The 22,835-nt window shown below is 43.2% G+C and overlaps 2 protein-coding genes across 2 annotated transcripts in view; one reads left to right on the forward strand and one right to left on the reverse strand.

Annotated features, from left to right (window-relative positions):
- myo10 (myosin X) overlaps positions 1-9,394 on the reverse strand; it is a 125,716-nt gene extending 116,322 nt beyond the window's left edge. Inside the window, exon 1 of the mRNA XM_030751891.1 lies at positions 8,934-9,394. Within this exon, the coding sequence (XP_030607751.1) occupies positions 8,934-8,954 (21 nt within the window). The 5' untranslated portion in view covers positions 8,955-9,394. The remainder of the gene's footprint in view (positions 1-8,933) is intronic.
- An 11,513-nt stretch (positions 9,395-20,907) lies between these two features.
- Positions 20,908-22,835, forward strand: part of basp1 (brain abundant, membrane attached signal protein 1) — a 45,740-nt gene continuing 43,812 nt past the window's right edge. Inside the window, exon 1 of the mRNA XM_030752005.1 lies at positions 20,908-21,038. The gene's annotated coding sequence lies outside the window, so the exon portion shown is untranslated. The remainder of the gene's footprint in view (positions 21,039-22,835) is intronic.

The following is a 22,835-nucleotide window of genomic DNA, read 5'->3' on the forward strand; positions in this document are numbered from 1 at the left end:
GAAAACTGGGTGGGTTCAAACAAAAGGTGCGGTCTTCTGAACTGATCCAGATGCAAACACCTGGAAATAAAAGCTGGAACTTTGGTCTTTTGATTTTTTGATGTCAAATGTTTTAAGTCTACAGTAAAAATGAAGGGTTTGGCCTCCCTGACCAAAACTTTTTTGTATATGTTTTAAACATGCAAAAATACAAAAAACAAATCACGTCTAAAAGGATGAAACCAGCTCCGAAAGAGCCAAATCCCTCTCCGACCTTACAGACTGGTCTCTATAGATAGTCTCTCCCATTGGTGACAACTGTACTGTGGTACTTTAGTTATAACTCACATGCTTACATTGTGTTAAGACTTAAAGTTTGCATTAGCAGAGACACGGCCTGACAGGTTGACAGAGTCAGTTGTAGCCACGAGCTCTAACTGTTTGTGCAGTTAGTGCTTTACAGACCAATTAAAATATGTCATAAACTAAATAGTAATATGGCTTATTGTGTGGTACAAGTTTGTGCTCCAGTTTTCATGACTGAAATTCTAATATTTTATAAGCTGGTCACTTACCACCAGTTAGCATTGCAGCCATACTGCCAAAATCCCAGAAACCAGCGGTTTTCATCATGCTGGCTAACTCCATCTTTCCCATATAGTCTATATTTTTTAAAGGTAATATTTAAATGAAAAGTTTAGGAAAACTTTAGGATGAATCCTCTGAATTTTCCCACAGTTTATTTCACAGCTTCGTTCTTTGAACACAAATGCATTTCATGCCTGAGGGAGTGAAGATTGGTTATGTTCGAGGTTATTGTGAGCGTCAGATTGCAGTTACTTCAAAAATTAAAATATCAGAATCTAAAATTTAAATTAGTTTATGTATATATAAACTCATAATGAGTTGAGCTGCGCAGACCTCTGTGCGCAATAAAACATACACATGTGGAGGGAGTTGGACTGAGTGAGAGGTTAGGAAGTGTTAGGATCCAGAGGAATGTGTAGAACTACCCGGCAGGAAATCAAGAGTTCATAGAAAGTCAGAAGAGGAAAGAAGAGGGAAGAACAAAGGGAGAGGGAGGTGAAGAAACAGAGCACAAATTAAGTTTTTCAACACATACTTAACATATTTTTAGCCAGATGTCCTTCCTAATGCAAAGCTCCCCGGGATTTATATCTCCTCCGAGCCTCAAATCGGGAATCTTCCACGTGTTAGGCAAACGTGTTCACCACGGAGCCACAACCAGGAGCCCAATTCCATTTTTCTGTTAAAACAACACTTTTCATTTCACCATTCAAGCTACCGTATTTTCCGGACTATGAGTCGCACTTTTTTTCATAGTTTGGCCGGGGGTGTGACCTATACTCTGGAGCGACTTATATTTGAAATTATTAACACATTAACCAAAATACTCAGACACTTGACATGTCCGTGAACCGGAGCTTTAAGGCAGTCTTGCGTAACCTGTGGGCGCAGTGGATGATGGATGGACAGCACAGCTTCACGGCAACCAGGAGAATGCGCCACCCAACTTTCCTGGAAGTCATCGGATGGATCAACAAAGCGTGGGCTTCAGCGACAACCGAAACCATCCTGTCGGGATTCAGAAAGGCCGGAATAATTTGAACTGCAACTGACGACAAGTCTGACGAAAGCGACACAGAAGAGGAAGAAGAGGCGCTTCGTCTACGTAAGGAGTGTGCAGAGTGGTTTAGAAGTGACACCCAGGATGAAGAATTCAATGGATTGATGGTTTGGTGAACTTGTTAGTATGTTCTTTATGCTGTGGTTATCTGAATAACTGTTAATGTTACGTTAACATCTCAGTTCGTAGTCTATGCATCATGTAGCTGAATGTGTTACGTTAGCATACCGTAGGCGTAACCCTGTCCGGCCTGTTCTTTAATCCATTATTATTCTAAATTGCCTTTTAAGATGAAATGTCTGTTCTTGGGCTTGGATTTTATCAAATAAATTTCCCCCCAAAAATGCGACTTATAGTCCAGTGCAACTTATATATATTTTTTTCTTCTTTATTATGCATTTTTTGGCTGGTGCGACTTATAGTCTGAAAAATACAGTATGCGTGCATTTTATTAAAGAGAATAACACTAACAGCTAAAGCTGAGTGTTCTCACATAGGTTCAAAGAGATTAAAGACTTTATGAAATGAAAAGACAAACAAAGACAACCTTAGCGCTAATCCTCGAATCCTGATCCTCCATCTGATGCGTTTGCAGTCGGAACATATGTGCGAGATCAGCCGTTACCTCGTCCTCCTCTGAACCATGTAAAGGCTAACCTTAGTGAGGTTCTCCTGATTACAGGAACACAGGCCTACACACACTAGATCAGACATTAACCTACAAACTGAGACAAGATGCAAATATGAGGGAAAAAGGCCGGAGCAGAACCAATCCCTCAGAAGGTGAATCGCTAATCTGATCACACGGAAAGACTCAGTCAGCTATGTTGGTGCTTTCAGCTTGTGAGCATAGTTTTATTTGAGTGTTCATGGCTCTGCATCACCTCCAAGATAACTCATGAAAAGGCCATCATCACTGTCGGTCCATGCCTTCTTCCATTTTCATAAGCAGCTGTTTCTGATGCTTAAATATCCCAGTTATCTAGATCAATCCCTTAGCGTTTCACTGAAAGGTTCCCCTGGTGCTGAAGAGAACTGACCTTGGAAAGAACCCCCAAATCAGGGCTTTAAGAGCTTTGACTGTTCCTGGTTCCTGCACTGTGGCAACACACACACACAAAAAAACCCTAAGCCTTTCTCCAAGAGTTATGAGCACAATGAGAAACGTTCCTGCGGTTCCAAAGTGCCCATTGTAGAGCTTTTTGTTTCTCCACCAGCCTGCTGAGCCGCTCATTAAAATGATCAGCTTAAATGAAAGTTTTGGAACGCACTCAGTGCCGCGGTCGGTGGAGGGAATAAAAATAAACAGGTTTCCTGTCTGGGCCCGGGTATGAGCCTGATTTCCCACAGTCGCTGCTGCCCCTCTGCCCTACACGCAGTCAGTCGAGACCAGTGAAACCAGTTTAGGATCAGGCGCCTCTGGCTCGTATCCAGAGTGTTTCCCGGCTCGAGAAGGTGTTATTTTAGCACAAGGGTAAAAAGGACTCAGTGAGCCAGAAGTAAAGCTCGACTCCTTTTTTAATAAAATGACGTAGGAAATAGAATACCAGCCCTCCTTACTGTATATGTAACTGTGGAAAAGAATATTTTTTGTTCCACACATAATTAGAAGGCTGCAGACGAGGAAGCGAGACCACCACACTGAAAGTTCGGCTTCAGCTCCAAACACACACATTTACACCAGAAATACACAGATTCACGTTTGTCTGCTTAAATCTTGGCTTTGCAGTTCGAATGAAGGGAAATTTTAGCGCCGTAACATATTAAACATAGATGTTCTTCACTTTTACTGCAACAGTTTGTTTTCCAGGACCAACAATTAGACTTCAAGCTCAGTTCCACTGTTTGGGTGTCCACACGAGTCTGGTGATGAACCCTGCTGGGAGTGACCGTGGGGGTGTGTCACTATGTGTGTTTTGAATTCCTCAAACTCTGATTGGTCACTTGTTAAGATGACCAAATGAAACTCCTGCAGGCTGAGCAGGAATTCAGCTGTGCGTACAGCAGTTGTCTGACACGGACAACATGGACTGGGTGGGGGTGGGGGTGAAAATGACAAATCTGCCCGCCGTTTAAATTCCTTCCAGTTCCTTCTGACGGCTCCACAGGTGTCACGTTTCAGCTTTAATAAGCGAAGGAGAAACGGGGGGGAGCAGTTTGACCCTTCTGGTTGAAATCATCATTAAAATGCAGCAGTATAAAATGGGCAGGGCCTTTGCTTGTTGTGGTGAGCCTATTAACATCTATGATTGCGCTGTTACTTTTAATGGTTTTAATGGGAAATGCAGGCGGCTGAGCCGGAGGGAGGAGAAGAAATAAAAGTGGCTCAAAGAATGAAAAGCCTTTCAGAGCTCGTTTGGACTCTAGAAAACCGGGTTAACGAGCGCAGGGACCCGATTCTCACAGGTTGATTTTGGAAGTCCGTCCATGTGATTTTACTACAATGCTGAAGTAAAATCTTTCAGCAGAGTTTAAACTTCGTCTCCAACTCTGAGCTCAGGCTGCCAAAGATGCAGCCACCCCTAATGGCTCATTCGTCTTCCAGAATTCCAACAACATGGCGTTTAAATGGAACGGAGCGCTGCCAACATGGATGTTTATATATTCCCATCAGCATATGAACACAGGAATTTCTGACCCACTGAGACGGGTTTGAAAAAAAAAAAATAAAAATCATGTTAGTACAGGGTGAAGTGAAACTGTGGAGTTTACAGCATTTTAAAGCGGCTCATCTGGAAAACCCAACCAGGATTTCCTCCAAACTACAATACCTGCTGCTCACCTGAGCACTGGGGGATGTTTTAAATATGCTTATTTCTATAAACAGAAGCTACAACCATTACGCTGGCTAATGGATCCGAGTAGCCTAATGTTCATTTTTAGCCATTATTACAGAGCGGTTCAGCACTTATATTCACTAATTCATTTACAGTCACTGAATCATTCATCACTGTATGTGAACAGGGTTAATCCTGTGTCAGGCACTCACAGAAATACTTTCAGGTTCAACATTGGTGTTGTTGGAGGCCGTGACAGGACCGTCTGCAAAATCTTTCATTTTCATGGAGAAAATAAAGGTCAGTGAAGTTCCCATATTTGGTTCCCATAAGTGGTAAAAGAAATTCCAAGAAGTAGGTAAGAAAAACAGATACACGGAGACAGGAAGCTGTATTTTAGAACATTACAGCATCCACATTATGACTTTGTGCAATTTCTTCATGACCACATGCTTCTGAACCACAATGACGCACAGGACAGGCGTCATGTATATGAAGCATGTGGCAGCCTTTCTGCTGGAAACCCTAAACTTGAATACACATGTTGATGCTGGCCATTTATATTCAAAATTTACACCATATGGACAAAATGATAAAGTTCAAAGTCAAAATGCAAATGTTCATATACACTTGGCAGCAGCGAGTGATGATGCACGCGTCTGCACTGTTTCTGTCCTTTAAGCCAAAGGCAGCCAAGGGGCCTCATGAAGGCATGACTGTATCTATAAACACAGGAGAAATATGATTTTATGAGTTGTTGTAATGCGTTTTTAATCTGAATCCACACAGCAGTTCTTACTCTGCATGTCAAACTCAGCTAAAGGTTCCACCTTTCTATCATTACTGCCTTCAGGAGGCTGACTGATATTCGTTTACGCTGCGATCACTGCAAACACACGTCTGAGGCACAGCCGCCGTCTGATTGGTGCACAGGTGAGGCTCAGCTCGCTCCACGCCCACAGTTCAAATAAAAACAAACCTTCTAACCGTCTGAACTCAGTAACTGCACTGTGTCAACACACACCCAAACACACACTGCAGGTCCTCAGAAAAGAAAGTGATCCTCTGCTGGCTGTTTATTGGATACAGCAAAACTGGATATTAGCCTATCACCGACACCCACCTATCAGGGTTATTTTCTGCCTCGGGGGTGTAGGTCAGTGAAACCTGAATGAACTCTGCCTCGTCCTGCCTGCAGCAGCTGCAGAGCAGAGTTTCAAAAACGCCTCTTCAGATATTTTTCTACTCAAAACACCATCAAAGTTTCTCATATTTGGAGATGAGAGACCTCATCCAACCAAAAACTGTTTAAACATTAAAAAGATAAGCACCAGATTGCTCTGCTGAATCCAAGGAATATATTAGTGACATTAAACCTCACACTCTGCTGACCTGTCCACATAAGTTTCCGTGTTTTCTATGTTTAGCAGCTTTTCTCCCCATGAAACTCAAACCTGCCCGCGATATAAAAATCACTGATTGCTGCTGGACTGGAAAACCGATTCCTGTTTCAAGAAAATGACCAAGCGATGAAAATGTGCAGTCTGGATTTGTGGTTAGGCTCTATTTATAGCAGCTGGACTGAGACTGTTTTGGCTGCAGCGCAGTAATTAGAGATGCTGAAGGATGTGTCACTGTCGACGCGCTCGAGTCTCTGATGCTCAGGACAACGCGCTCTCCTGTAGCTCAGAGGCAAAACATTTCATTTAAGAAGCTGGATGAGCTTTTCTGAGGATGATAAATGTCCAGAACTTGATGGATAAACCATAAATTATACTAACAGATGTTAACAGAAAGGTTTCTCTTCTTCCCGCTGCTCCTCAAACACTTTGAACCACAATCAGCTTAAAGACGACAGACATCAGAGCTGAAAATGACACACCAAAGCCTTTTACATTTAATACTCTCACTTCAGCCCGTCAGCCACACTGTTTGAACGCTTTGAAAAGTCTCCGTCCTCCTCAGGACACCCGGCAAGTTTAAGTGGACGGTCCTGTTCGCTACTGCAGCGTAACTGTGAATTAATCTAAAGTGAGTAAAACACAAACAGGAATCTGACAGTGAAGATTCAATATTAAGAAAATGTAGATGAAGTTATATAAATGTAAAAACCTTTGATTAAAAACAAAAACATCTCATTTAAACTGGAGTAAATTTAAAATATTCACTCAAAATATTATAAAATTACAATTTTAGACTTAAAACTGTGAAAATTCCAAAATTAAACCAAAACATTTCAAACTTGATGGGCTTTCTTATGACTTCAGAGGAATAACTGAGAATTACACTCAGGATTAAAGCAGATAATTATGGAATATTGGAAAAATAATCTAGACTCATTATGTATATATTACTCATGTATGTATATATTTTTATACATTCTATTTTTTGTATATTTTACACATTGTTTATTTCTGTATATCTCTTGATTATATTGATCATACTAGATTATAATATTTTTATTTTAGAGAGTTTGATTTTCTGTTACATGGCACTGAACAGGAGTGGCCCTCCAATCTCATTGTACATCCTGTATAATGACAATAAAGGCATTCTATTCTATTGCCTAAGAATATGGTAAATATTACAGAATCCTCCGAGTCAGGATTAAACCTGACATCCTGAGATAATACTAGAAAAAAAAGCATTAACTTCCCATGATGCTTTGGGAGTTTTTGCCATTTAGATCCTTTAACACTGTGAATTTACTAAAGAAGTTAACCGGGCTTCCTTTCACAGAAAAACGGTTGAAGGTTTGATGCCCTTTATTAACAGTGTGTCTTTGGGTATCCATCCTTTGACTGCGGGTCTCTCATGTAAACTCAGCGTAAACACTCCAGTTTCCTTCCCAGTTCACATTCCTGTCTCCTCAAACTGTCGGCCTCCGTACGCGACGGCTGAAGCTGCTTCACTTCCTTCACAAATGCCCTTTTCCATAAAGACTGGCCTCTTTGTTTCAGCTGCGATTAGCTGGCAGATACACAGGCAGGCAGGCCGGCCGATATTTGAGACCACTGAGCGCGCCTGCCTGCTTCTGGCACCCGGAATGATTCCCTCTCAGACTTCCACACAGAGCTGCACGCTAGATGCAGTACCGCACACTCGTCATGTGACCGGCACAGCGTCACAGCGTTTGCTTTACTCAGCCTCGCACGTGCACCTATGAGCTCAGTGAGTCCCCTGACCTTTGACCTTTCATACTGCCAAGGCTGGATTTTGAAAATTCACAAGCACCAATGGGAAAGCAGATGATCTTTGAACAAGGAAGCAGAGTTTTATAACTGCCTTTAAGGCCGCTGCCTGAAGAGAAACCGGTTTTAAATGTCTGAAGTGAGTCAGTGAAAGCGGCCGCAGCGACGACAGCTTTCCTGAAGGCTTCCAAAAGGAAAAGAGAAAATATTCAGGCATGACTCAGGTGATACCACTGTTACCTGCCCAACGTCATCACAGCAAGGCCTGAGTGAGCACTGATGTTGCAATCATATCACAATGAACAGCCGTGAGTCACATCTCAGGTTGTTACACACCCACAGACTCACACACCCTGATAAACACACCTGAGCCCAGTTACCAGGTTACAGAGCCCACCCATCAGTTAGATCCACAAATATTTTATTTGTTATTTATTGAATTATTGCAAGAAAGGCTCACCAGCTGATGATTACTCCCAAAGAGCGTGAGGCAAAGACAGGGAGACGGTCCAAATAAGTGAGAGGCTGTAACAAGTTCATTATTTTTTACCTAAAATACTACCTGGAATACTTCATCAATTAACTTTTTAATTAACCAGATATTTGTTTAAGCTCATGGTTTGATGAAAACTGATATTTTTGTTTGAAAATGGTTTTTCTTGAATAAAGAGTAAAAACTCAACATAAACTGGAAATAAATGCTTCAGCGTGGTCAAACCTCAGTGGTGATTACACTCAAGCAGCTTTTCAGACATGAGTCCTGGTACTCTGATACCAGCCTGCAAACATCCTCCATCCATTCAACCAGTGGCTGTCTGCAGCCCCCCCACAGGTTTAGACTTCTATCGATAGCTTTACAAGACAATTTCTGTTGGAGGAAACCAGAAAAGCGGTGCGGAAATACCAAAGGACCACCGGGACCAGTCCGGCCCCCCCACCCCACCCACTCTGACCATGTGTCAGTGATGCACCTTTGATATTGAGTGTATAAGTGTGTTTGATGAGTTTAAAAGTATTTTATGGCCTCTTTATGACATGAGTAGGAACTCCACGGAGTTTATCTCGACTTCACGGTGCACGATCTCCATATTAAAGTAGCCTATGTTACCATTACTTCTGCACTCAATGATAAGTTTACGCTCACTTTATTGCACCTTATAGTATTTGCATCTTCCCAAAGAGATTTAGGGGCTAACTGCTGAGCGTGAGCTGCACATCTTTGGAGATGTTTCCTTGTTTTATGCTTCCTAAAGTTTGCAGGACTAGAATCAAAGCGTTCACAGTGCAGCATATGGAAGAGGCGCTTCATGCTGCACGAATGAAGCGGCGTCTTCTTACCTCCGTGAAGAAATTATCCATTGCCCTCGTTATTTTAATCCCCGGGGATTTACTGTATGGAACCCGCGCGTCCGGTCAATCCCACTCATGTGTTGTTAGTGGGATTCCCAACAAAAACCCAGAAAGACGAAGGCAGCAGATCCAAAAGTTTCAGTGCATCATCTTCCTCCTGAGAGTGTGCAGGACGGAGGACACTCACAGAGTCAGTCAGTCAGTGTGGCGCTACAGTAGTAAATGTACTCTTTTGTTTCCTGGGTTACTCATCCAGCACAGAGTCCTTTAACACAAAACTTTGGGGGCTTCTCCTCCCGGAGCCCTCTCCGTGTCCTCCGCGCGTCCCCGCTGCGTGTCCGGGGTCACTTTTTGCTCCGTGAAGTTCGGTGGTCGGTTTGTTTGATCGGCAGTGAGAGGGTGCAGGTTATGCGACTAAACGACACACCGGTCAAACTTTAGAGACGCTCACTCGGCCAGCCAGTCACTCAGACCGGTGGACAATAATACTGAAGCTCCACCCCCCCCACCAAGCACCTCCCTCCACCTCCTCCTCCTCCTCCTCCTCCTCCTGGAGCTGCGGCCCCGCTGTCTCTCTGACTCCTCCTGCTGTCAGCACGGAGAGTCCGGAGCTCAGGGACCGGAGAGGTAAAAACCGCAGGAGCACAGAGGAGCTGGTCCCGTTAAAGTTAGGCTTTAACTCTTAAACAGTTGAGCAACTGCATCAACACTGAAGGGAGCTGAAACCTGTTTAAATCAAGAAGGAACTCTGGGTCTGAGTTTTTGAGCCAGACTTTAAAAAATCGGATAAAATCTAAATTTGAACATACAGTGTGAGCTACATAGACTGTATCAAAAGATGGACACGGTCAAAAATAATCTTCAGTTTTGGGGCAGCGTCAGGTGGCCGTTTGAAGAACTGCACTTTTTGATGATTTCTTGACTTAATTGAAGATGTTGCTTTGAACTACAGGTTCTTCTGTGGAACCAGCTCCCAGCTTGGATTCAGGAGACAGACACCCTCTCTGTTTTTAAGATTAGGCTTCAAACTTTGCTTTATGATCAAGCTTATAGTTAGGGCTGGATCAGGTGACCCTGAACCTCCCTTAGTTATGCTGCTATAGGCCTAGGCTGGGAGGGGGGGGGGGTTCCCATAATGCACTGTTTCTTTTCATTCACCTCTTTTTACACTTTTATACTTCACTCTGTATTTAATCATTAATTATTATTAATCTCTGTCTCCCCCCCCCCCCCCCCCCCCCCCTCCTCAGCAGATGACCCCCCCTCCCTGAGCCTGGTTCTGATGGAGGTTTCTTCCTGTTAAAGGGAGTTTTTCCTTCCCACTGTCACCAAGTGCTCCTCATAGGGGGTAGACTGTTGGCTTTTCTCTGTATTATTGTAGGGTCTTTACCCACAATACAAAGCACCTTGAGGCGACTGTTTGTTGTGATTTGGTGCTATATAAATAAAATTGAACTGAATTGAATTGAATTCAGAAGCCAAAAAAGGTTATAGCTAAATTTGTGGCTAACATGCCATAATTTTTATCAGTCATTAACAACAGAAAGGTTTAAAAGCAGGTTTATGACATCAGCAAACTTTTATTTTCATCATCTTCCTTCAACTTAGTAACTGGATTTTTCTGCTGGTCCTATACCCATCCTGCAGGTGCTCTGTGCCCCACAAGAAGGCTCCCCTCCACAGCTGAAGAGTCGCTGGTGTATGCAATTAATTTTACTGATGTGATAGACAATGAGTGGCCAGAGGCGTGGCCATGGTCAGAACAGACTAAGGCCAGGCCACACAACATAACCAGTGGTGCGGCCTGTTATGCAGCATTCACAGTACTGTGTTTGTGTCTCTTTGTGTATGCAGATGTGCTTAGATGCAGTTCTCCAAAAGACCAACAGCCTGTAGACAAGAAAAGTCATCAGAGAGGAGTGCAGAGGAACCTCAAAGATCAATAAAGGAGCAGGAGAAGCTCAGACAGTGGCTGCAATCAACAGTTTTCACTGTTTTTAACACTCTGCTGCACTTCAGCTCTGTGCTCCAGGACCAACAACAGCACAAGCAAAAGCTGTTTGTGACACTGACCACTGGTGACAGTGAACAGCTGCAACATGTAGACAGTGGTCCTCAAAGCTGTCTGTAGGTTCCACGTAGGACCAACGATGCTTAAGCCATTGGACGGCTAAACACATGTTCAGAGAACTAGAGTTACATCAAGTAACGTTTTGCACTTCTTTTGTCCTTCTACATCGGAGTCACGAGCAGTTTGCATGAGCAAACGATCGGCGTGAGTGACAAAAAATGAATATGTATATACTATTGGTTCTACAGCGTATAATAATAATCACACCGAGCCAGGAGAATCATTTGTCACTGAGTGAAATATTTAAACATACAAAACAATTCACAGTTTCCAAACCAGGAAGTTCACTGGAAGTGCAAAAGATACAGAGGAAGGTTTATATTACACAAAAACATTTACAGAGCAGCAATGACAAACACACAAAAGAAGAAAATAGTCACACTTCCAACAAACTGGTTGTGGAGCCTTTTTGTCCTCTGTGAGCTGGTGTGGAGCAGCAGGCTGTGTAAACATGTAATGAGCTAGATGGTTAAACATTAACATTCCAGATATAGGTTAACAACACAACCCTCACATCTGTCTTTATGTGTGTGTGTTTGGTTTTTTCCCTTCGACTAAAAGCACACCAAATGACCCTTGACCCCTGCAGATTCGGGTCCGAGGCCCCACATTCCAAATTTGGTGCCCACTGCTGCTGCTGACTGACAGGAGAGCAGAAAACCCGACTCACAGATCCACCTTCAGTTTGGACTCAGGCAACTTGGTCTACAAAGACTCAACAGTTCACATCAGACAACTCTGAAGACATTTATACTTTACAGATGTATTAATTTATATATTTATGTTACATTTTTATTTTTTTTTTAAAAGGTGTGGCTTAATGAAAGTCCAGCCGTGCTTTGAGTTTTTGTGCCAACTGTATCATTATTTATTAATTTTTAATTTATTATGTCAGTACCTGCAGGCACTGATCATTGCAGATGCACATCATAAACAATAAACTGTAAGAGAAGATGGACATCACCCACTGGTTTCTGGGCTCTGAATTTTGGACATTAGCATTCTGGCTGCTAACACGCTGCTTTTTGGAGACTGAAGTGACCATAAATGCACCAGTTAGTGGAGTTCTAACCTATCAGCAAACACATACTGGCTTCCTCAGCGAGCTGCACCCATACTGAAGGGTGGCTGGCCTCTCCCTTAGAGAGAGGGTGAGGAGTGCAGCCATTCAGGAGGGGCTCAAAGTAGAGCTGCTGCTCCTCCACATGGAAAGGAGCCAGTTGAGGAGGTTCGGCCATCTGACTAGGATGCCTTCTGAGTGCCTCTTGGGTGAGGTGTTCCAGGCATACAGGGAGGAGGCCCCAGGGCAGAGCCAGGACACGCTGGAGAGATTATATCTCTCAGCTGGCCTGGGAACACCTTGGGGTCCCTCCGGATGAGCTGGAGGAGGTGGTTGGGGAGAGGGAGGTCTGGGTTTCTCTGCTTAGACTGCTGCCCCTGCAACCCAGCCCCAAATAGGTGGAAGAAAATGGATGGATGGATGGATGGTAAAAGTGTCAGATAAGAGATGCTGGTAAAGTCAATGCTACTGTAAAAATCAGGTGTGTTTCATTTTGAAACACACCTGTGTTTCATTTTGTGCTTTCAAAAGTGCCTTCGTCAGTACAATGAAAAGAACATTTCAGAGGCGTTTGGCTGAGTTTCAGGCACAAAATGTTTGCAAACCACTGATGTAGTTTTTTTTTTTTTTGCAGGCTACATGAAGAGAGTTTAACTGCTTCTGAATCCTTCTAATCAGAACCTCGTGAGATGCAGGCAGCTTCTAAGGTGCTTCTGAAATGTTTTCTCTGTGGAGTCTTTGTATTGCTGTGAGCTTGTTTTAAACTTGTGCAATACCAAAACCACAATGATGCATGTGGTGTACAATCCTGTGACTGTCAGCAGCTCATTTAAGAGTGGAAATAAAATGTGAGGAGGCCACGGGAAAAAAAGAAGAAGAAGAAATAATAAGGTTTATAAGAAGGAGGAAATTTATCATTGACATCTCATCCTCGGAAAGTCGAATAAGGTGAAGCTGGAATGCAGTAGCTACCTAATCCCGCATGAGTTCCAAAAAAAGGCTGTTAAGGTAGCCAAACATGTTGGCATATCTACAGCTGAGAGTGGGTTCTTGCACCAGAGGTCATGCAAAGCTGCCAGATTTGGGAAATTTTAAGGGTTCTGACTCACACACTGATCTGGGCTCAGAGTTACTACAGATCCAGCCAGTGTAAGCTTTGGAACAAATGAGGCTGTGTTTCAAAATGCCAGCAGTGATGAATTTGGGCCAATGCTGGACCATTAGGACACTGCCTTTTAGATACTAGCTGAAAAGAGTAGAATGCTGTTAACACATCTGCTCCTATATTGTGTCAGATTCAACTGTGGTGTAGGTGTGGGTGTGGGTGGATTAATAAACAGCTGTACTGACCATCAGTGTGGAGGCTGCAGGTTCCAGAGGATCTGAGTGAATGAACAATTCTGTCTTGTTGGATTTTTGAGGCTTTTGCATCACTTCATAATCCATCCAAACCACTGCTGAATAAAGAAGGAAAGACTTTGCTTCCAAACCCGTTAAGGGTGCAGAGCGGACCGACCAGTAGGTGCTGATCTGGAGCTCAGATAGAGGTCTTAAAGTGTAGAGTCTTTCATTTTAACAGCATTTTATTTGCTGCATTTTTAAACTCTAATTAGGACATGCATCATAATGAAATATACTCAGTGAAATTATGCTAATTGAATTTTGTCAATTAAAAAAACTAGTAGTTCCAACTAACAGACCAAAACAGGTTTAACCCTCTTAGGTCTAAGCTGTCATTAATGATGACAAGTATCCTAACTCCCAATTCTATCCTGTGTGCATCGGAATAAATTTATTACTCTATTACTCTCTCATTTCATCAAATCATCACTCACTGAGAAATATAAAAAAGCTGCTGTGAGTATTTCCTGTCTGACTGAGTCCAGTGAGCAGGGCAGCTGCTGCTGTTTAATCAGGTGATTTTCTCTGTGTTAATATGAAGCAGTGATTTGTTTTTCCTCTCGTGCTTCTTGTTAATGCGCCTCTCGAGCTGCACGCTCTGCATTCTCTCACTTCTGCCTCTTATTTGTCTCAGAGATGTTGGTGCTGATCACCTGTCTGGACAATGCGGTCTCAGCAACCCTTGACCTCTAATCTGCGGCCGCTGACAGAGGTTAAGTAACACTCGCTCCCTGTAGCGATGGTCTTGAAGCCCCCTGAGGATTTCACAGTCAGAGTCAAAGAGAACTTAATGAGCTCAGTGCTCGTCTGCAGACTCAGACCAACCTGAACTCGCCTCAGATTCTGGATTTGACCTTTTGTGTCAGGATTCTTGAGATCTGACACGTGGGTGCTGATCACGAGTGAAAGACTGATCCTCGCCTTGAGTGACGAGGAGCTGCTGAAGCACTCGGTGATTGGGTAACCTCTGCATGAGTCAGCCTGTTCACAAACACACACTTACCTGTTTCAGAAATTCAAATGCATTTGTTGGACTTTCTCAGACATCCAGAGACTGCAGCACTGCAACAAAATCCATATTAACTGTGCATAAAAGAGAAACACCACCAGCTATCTGCAGACCGTCTGTGTGCATCACACAAATACCTGCTATTGGTAATTAGTGATAGGTAATATATAAAATACTAAAATATAAATTCACCAAAAACAGAGTACAGCTGGATGATTAAATACTCCACAGGCTATCTTATTTTTCTGATGATTTCATTAAAAAAGCTCCAAAAAGCACCAAAGTCACAAATATGGTTGAGAGGTCCTGCTCACTGACTTTATTTAGCAGAGGTGAGCAAACAGCAGACAGCAAACTCCAGAACTGTGAACCTTTATATGGTGACATGAGTGGGTTATACGTCCATCTTCTTCTTCTGCTTATCTAATTGAAGGTTGCAGTTGGGCTGGAGACTCTCCCAGCTGTCACAGGGCCAGAGGCGGGCTACAACTGCTCATCTGGGTGGGATACACACACACACACACACACATATATATATATATATATATATGTATTTTAACATGGTACGGAGGTCGACTGGAACCTGGAACTGCAGTGTTTGGTCCGACTGTGTTGGCTTCATTTTTCAACCCTGCTTTTTTCTGGGATTGATTACAAAAATCAAACCTCAGTCAGACATGAATGGAAACCAGTGGCTACACAGGAAAATATCCATCACTGAAGTATTCATGATTTGCAGCCAAGGGGCCAAAAACTGCAGATGTACATTATAGTAATTCTTGTATATTTTTTCTTATTTATTGTTTTAAAAACTCACTGATGCCTCTGTTCACATAATTATCTTTGGTTTAAATTTCACCGTGTAATGTATGTGGTAAGAAAAAAATCTATTATAAAAGATGTGAAAGTTTGATTTAGTTTAGGAGAGTCGACGGATCGTCGAGGAAAGGTCTGTGAGATGTTTTATTTATAAAAATTAGTTTGGGGAAGGTTAGGATCGAGGGTAGAATTAAACACATTTGGAGACAAATTAGAAGACAATGTTGAATCCTGACAGCTGAAATATTAGAAAAGTGTCTGAAATCTGTAACTGATCAGCAGAGGCGACGTTCCCGGGATTGATCACCTCCTCGTTTCCCAGAGCTGCAGCACCGTAAGAGCCGGCTGTGATTCTCTGCCAGCATCTTGAAATTTCCAAATGTCCCTAAACAGGATGAGGAAGACAAACATTTCCTGTGGCTCTTTGAGACTTCTCCTAAAGATGTAAGATAACCGCACTGGGAATTATTTTCTTCCAGACTGTCAGTGGTGAAGCCAAATCAGACTTCCTCCAACCGGGATCATGCTGTGAGGAAGACTGAGATGAGGAACAGGAAAATCCAGGTAATTTTACCCGTTCCCGAAAGCTATAAATACTGTAAATGCTTCATTATGTGCATTTAACTTAATATATACAAGTTTTTGAAGATTACTCACTTTTATTGATGTATTTGTACTTTTGTACCTGCGTGTTGAGAAGCGTACTTATGCAAACTTGTTCTATTTAATCATTATAAATTGATTTTTGAAAGTTTGAAACACTTCTGCAGAAGTACCAGTGTTCACCTTCAAATCCACTGGTGTGTTTTGATTCTCGAGGATTTCTGAGTGTTTCCAGAGTTTGTGCGGCCTGTTGTGTCTCTGTAATAATAAAACTGCACAGGAATAAAAAAAACTGGAACTTTTTTCTCAATACATTCAAATGTTGTGTTCAAGTTCTGTAAGCTTTTTGAAAAGAGGAAAAGTTTTTTTTTAATATGAGGTTTCCTAAATTAAGGTTGTATAAACTGCATTTATACTGAAAAGAGCGTGTGTGTGTGTGTGTGTTGTGTGTGGGGGGGGGGGGGGGGGGGGGGGGGGGGGGGGGGGGGGGGGGGGGGGGGGGGGGGGGGGGGGGGGGGGGGGGGGGGGTAAATGAGTGACAGTTTTTAACCACAAAGAAGTTTTTTCTGAGGCTGAAAGGAACTTTGCTAAAAGACTGACAGCAGCACAAGACATACTCCACCACCCCCCCCCCCCCCCCCCCCCCCCAGTGACATTACACATGTACACGTTTCCAGAGGTTTCCAGAGGTTGCAAAGCTTTGCGCGGCATCTACGATGAACTCACCTTCAGTCAGCACCTTTTTCTGAGGGTCTTTAACTTTCATCTGGCCTGGTACCTTCACAACTTTCACACAGATGGCAGGAGGTGCTATAAGAAGATCTCTAGTTGCTACTCTGGGCTACATGCCAATGTATCCTTGGGCAAGATACTTAACCCCAAGTTGCTCTCCGACCGTTCTGTCGGAGTATGAATGCGTGTGAATGTTAGGTAATTAAAAGCACTTAGCTTCATAAAAATGGAAGTGCTTGTATGAATGGGAGTGCATGGGTGAATGCAAAACAGGTTGTATAAGCGCTTTGAGTGCTCATACTGAGTAGAAAAGCGCTATATAAGAACTAGTCCATTTAACATTTACATTCTCACCTTTGCACAGTGACTGATGTGGCTGGTGGCCTGTCCAGGGTGTTACCTGCCTCTTGCACTGTGGCAGCTGGATTAGGCTCCAGAAAATAAATGGATGAATGGATGGATGATAGCCAAAGTAACAACCTAATCACCCCCCACCCCAGCAACAACCACCAAGCCTCATCAGGATTCCCCGACAGCCTTTAATAACACGCGCCTCCTTCGAGACATCCTGAGTCTTCTGAAGGACGCGAGCGTGAAAAAGAAAGGAGGGTTTTGATTGTTTCTTGCAGTCAAGTTTGTCTCCAACTCGCTGTGATTACACCACAGACTAAATCTAATCTTCCCTCCTTACCAGCAGAGCAGGCTTTCTTGCCCTATTAAGCCCTTATAAAGAGACAGAATTCAATTTTATTTATTATAGCACCAAATCACAACAACAGTTGGCTCAAGGCGCTGTATGTTGTAATGTAAGGACCCTGCCGTGATGCTTTGATACAGGAAGTGTTGTTGGTGGCAGAACGAACCCTTTTTCCTCAGCAAAGATGGCGAGTTCATTTTCTCCTATGATTTCATTGCAGATGACAGGAATGCTGCAGGACTCAAAACTGCCATTAACTGTGGAGAAACTCACTTGATCACTTTTAATGTGTCCAAACCCTAAATGTTTTAAGTAATTACTTAAATGTCCACATTTGAGTGTAATGTATAATCATAGAGTGCTTTAATTAGTTTTTCTCAGAGGCTGTCCAGCTGGATTCCTCATAAATAACAAAAAGCCAAATGCTTCTTTGGTTCTGCCAGATTTATGATTCATTAACTGTTATTTGGTTTGAAGAAGCAAACTTTTCTACCATGTTCTGAATAGCATTTAACAAACGCTGTGCAGAATAATTCATGCTTGAACAATGTTGTTAACTGTGCTTCGTCTGCGGTGACTCATCTTCACCACATCATCAGAACCAAATGCTTCAAAGCTGCGTTTGAACTCCGCTCTGATCTCCTCATAATCTCAGGTCAGATCTTTACTTCAGTAAATCTTCCAGTTCACTGTACAGCAGTGAGGGGCTGCTCAGCCCCACGCGATGAGGTGCGGAGGTGCACTCAGCCGGATGATTCAGCTGCAAATGAAAAAAACATGCACGGGAAGCCAAATGCTGTCAAACTGTTGTTTATGGGTCCTCATATCATCACATGCATCATTCTGAACTGTGGTTCTTTACGTGTGCAGGAAACGTATCAATGAGCTGATAGATGTTCAGATAAAAGGTCTGAATATCCAAAGTCAGATGCAACCAGCAGCACTGAGGCTTTTTTCACCTTTGGTAAATTTTGTGTTTTGTGGAGTCTGAGAGTCATTTCTTCTGCAGGAACTGGAAGCAGACGTGAGGCAGCCTAAACATCCACGGGGATGTCCCCCTACAGCGGCTTCAGGTTCTCCTTCCAGTGAGCTGCAGGATTCAAAAAGTCTCACAAGTAACTTGATGATTTCATCACAGCTTCAGCCATGACTTTGATTTCTAGGACTGAAGATGGTTGATGCACTGCTTTGATGAATTTTACTTTGCTGATGGCAGTGTTTCAGAGAGAGTCTGCTCTTCTTGTCCTGCTTCTGTTTGATTTTTAACAAGAGCAGCTTGTTCTGAATTGATCTAATCAGTGTTGACTGGGATGCTCAGAAGTGCCCTGCAGTAGATCCTGTTTTATTCCTCACAAAAGGCCCTGAAAGAGTCTCTACAGCGGTGATTCAGAACATCACAAAAAGGTGCAGACCACCCTAAAACTGGCCTCCTGTTGGTGGTATGTGCTGAGTGCTCTCAGGTTCAGCATTAAATGTTGGGAAAGAAAGGGAGAACTTTGGGATGTGAAGGGTCACTTGTAGTTCATAAGCAGTGTGCTGCAGCGGGATCATCTGCAAACACGCAGGATTTATCAGCAGCTCTGTGCAGAGGTCAGGTACAACCGGGTAAGTCGGGACACGGCATCTTCCAGAACAAACTGACCTCTCCTTAATCCCCACATACTTCCTGCCAGAGGGAGGGGAGGGGAGGGGGGAGGCTGCATTTTGTTGGTGTTCACCATGGGAATCCCTCCGGAGCAGCTGAGGTGCTGATAACAAACTGCTGAGTCTTAGTGTGACAGTGCAGAGGGAGCTACAACGCATGCAATTTAGTTGTGCATACGAAAATGTGCTTAAAGCAGACGTGTGGTGGTTTTCTTTATCCTCTGTCATATTTATACTGTTCCAGCAGTGGACGGTCACATTAAACATGGTAACAACCTCAGAAAGTGAGGTCAGAATTATATGTAAGTAACCCACATGAGCCAAAAGCTGTTTTCTTTTTATTCTTGGCTCTGCATGATGTCAGTGAGAGGTGATATCCTTAATATGGACATCTCTGCCCAGCAGCTACAGCTGTGAGCACCCACTGCTCAAACTCTGTTTGTGAGAAGCAGCCAATCAGAGGAAAGTTAGATTAAAGGGGCTGCAGATTGTTTCAGACAGGATGAGCAGCAAGGCCTGACATAAGATAAGTGAGAATTTTATTTCAGCTGCTTCCTTATTTCCAAAGGGGTTGCCACAGTGGATGGATCCACAGCTGTGGTTTGGTCCAGATTTCAGGTTGATGCTGGTCCACACTGAGGCTGGGCTTGTGTCTGATCCCAGTCTTGAACCTGGTATCTTTTACATCTAAGGCAAATGTGTTAACCACTAATAACAATAATTATTATTATTATAATAATTAAGGGTTATTTTGAATGGTGAATCATACAAAGCTGCTCTGGTAGAGTCCATGAATAAAAAAATACCTGGAAGTGAGTATGATAGATGAATTTAAATCAAACTGTTCATGTCAAATTCCTGAATTCAAATGATTCAAGCAGTCAAATACTAAAACTTTCCAGACACTTGTATAAAGTAATAAGTTTACCTGCAAACAGCCCCGCTGTCAACACTGATGAGTATGAGATTCCTGAGCAAAAGGAGAGCAAGTCTCTAAAAAGAAACTAATAACTTTATGAAATAAATATCCCCTTTGTTTTATTCGAAGGGATATTTTTATTTTTACACTGCTAAAACTAACACGGTGCTTTTATAAGAACAAAGGAAACGCATCAATTCTTTGCAAACATCTCCACCTAGTGCCTAACTCCGGGTAATGCAGCTCACCGTACATTCACACAGCCTTTCCACTGCACGGAGACATTTATAAATAAATACAAATACACTTTATGATCTAATATTTCTGACTCATTCACAAACACACTAAAATATAATAAACACATTTGACAGTCGATAGTTTTTTCCTAAAATGTAAATTCTTCAGTCTGCGTATCAATAAGTGCATCCGGCTTTCCAGCAAGTCGTCGAAAAAACTAACCGAGAGAAACATGTGAGTGCAGTGAACGGCAGGGGGCGCGCTGACGCAACGACAGAGGAAAAACGGAGCGACGAGACGCTTGAGCAAGAATGAAGTATTTCAGCTAAAAGAAGCGCAGCGGGAAACTGACGTGCCTAGCCAGTGCGCAAACAATATCTGAGTAAATGTTTGCAAAAAAAAAATAAAAATCCTCAATTCATGAAGAATTTAAGTCAGAAAGGCACAAAAAAAGCAGATTTCTATTTGGAGATGTTGCTTCATCACACACATATATTCTAACAGCCGCAGCAGTGATGATAATTATCATAAAGTGACATTTTAAGTGCTTTGAAATTCTTTCGGAAAACCAAAGTAAAGACACATCCGCATGAAAACGCTTTATGAGACTGACTCAAAGATTGTCACAGGTACATCTTCATCCTTCTGCTCTGAGTGCACAGTGCTCGCGCGTGCACGTGCGTACGGATGCGTGTGCGCGCAGGCGGAGGATCGCCGCCGAGCCGTACCGTGTAAGCAGGCACAAGCCGCTGGGCGCGCAGGAGAAGCCGCAAAAAATACAAGAGCCGCTACTTGAAACTGCCAGGAGAGCAGAGAAAGCGTCGGAACTTCAGTGTCCACGGTAAGAGCCGCTCCGTCGCTCCGTTCTCCTCTTTTACTGGCCCAAAGAGCCACTTAGATGCTCGTGGCTATTTGATTTTTTTAAATTTCTTTTGTCTTTTTCCATCTCTCCATTTGGAGAGCCGCGGCGCACGCTGCATGGACTGAGAGTAGGGAATGAGACAAAGGACGCGGAGATTTAATGAAAAAAGAAGAAAATAAAATTAATAAAATGGACTGGGAAACTGTCACATTCAGTATTCTGCTGTCCTTTTTTTTTTCCAGGCGACAAAATGTGCACGAGTTTAAAAAGGGGTGTGTACAGTCTGGAGGAACACGCGCTCACACACAGATTCTCGTTTTTCTCACTTTTATTGAGGGGAAAAAATGCGCACAATGAGCGACTCCGTGTGGGGTCCACTCGCGCGCTCTTTATTATTTATTGATTGCTTTGATATCGTTTATGATTATATAATTTCCACAGACTGCTCGGCACCGCAAAAAAAAAAAAAAGGGGGGGGGGGGGGGGATGCTCGCTCCCCTTATAATTTGCAGCCAGTAAACAGTTGGAGCATCCAGAAAAAAGAAGCCCTCCTCTGTTCGCCCCACCTCTTTGTCTGTGTGGAGGTGTGACACCGTTTGCCTGAATGCAACACACGCGCGCGCGCGCGCGCGCACACAGTGACTCCTATCACACAAACTCTAACCACATAAGGCCGTGTCCTGATTCAGATGAATTATTGATCTCATAATCCCGTTTTATTGCACTGAGAAGAGAGAGGAGGAGGATGGAGGAGGAAGGAGGGAGACAGGGGAGGGGGTTTGGGGCGCCTCCGTGGGATGGTGATGAGGAGGATGAGGAGGGGGGGGGGGTTGATGGAGGATTTAAGCTGAATTCTCTCCCGCACAAACATGGAGTTCGTCTTTTCACTTCTCTCCTTGTTTCTGCTGCAGCGTCGATTTTACATGTTTATCTCTGCGGCGAGCCAAACTTTATTAGCCGTACTCAGTCGGTTAATTGACTGGTCCTTTGTTTGCCGCGGCACGCATGCGCAGTTGATGTAGGGTGTGGATGGGAGAGATGCCACCTTGCGTATCAATAGGATGGAGAGGAGGAGGAGGAGAATTGTCTTTCGGTTCTTGGTTTAATTGTTTATTCCCGTGAAGAATAGATTGTAGAATTAAAATTGATACATTTTGTAGGGATTTTGTGTGCGTGTGTGTGTGTAGGTTGTTTTTTTTCTCCGTTTCTCGGTACTGTGACGGTGGGCATTGTGTGTGTGTGTGTGTGTGTGTCTGTGTGGACGGCGGCTTGTGTGTGAATGGCGCCTCAGTTTTGTGGTGCTGTAATTGGACCGTCGGTGCTGCACCGATGCTGGAATAACTGATTAATTGAATACTTTAATGATGATTAGTTATGATAATTGCCTCACCTGTTATCATTATAGAATCAAACAGAAATGACAAGCAGCAGAAAACAGCATCACATGCTTAAAAGAGGGTTTTGGTGGAGAACTGCATCCATTTTCTGACAGACTGCCGCCTGCACAGTTCATCCACTGTAGGAGAAACACTCAGGTTACAGTGTTACAGCACTGAAGCCCACATACAGTAATCCTGCAGATTCAGGGAGTTTTTGCATTTCTGAAATTCTTCTATTGACTTATTGCTGAAAAACAACCTTTTACCTGACACAGTAAGGAAAGGTGTGCAGTGGGGGGGGGGGGGGGGGGGGGGGGTGAATTCACATTTGAATTTCATTTACATTTTTCTCCTCTAACGATTTTTAAAACAAGATAATGCAGATGAAATTCTGGCT

This window comes from Archocentrus centrarchus, chromosome 17, assembly GCF_007364275.1.
Source record: "Archocentrus centrarchus isolate MPI-CPG fArcCen1 chromosome 17, fArcCen1, whole genome shotgun sequence".
Classification (NCBI taxonomy): Eukaryota; Metazoa; Chordata; class Actinopteri; order Cichliformes; family Cichlidae; genus Archocentrus; species Archocentrus centrarchus.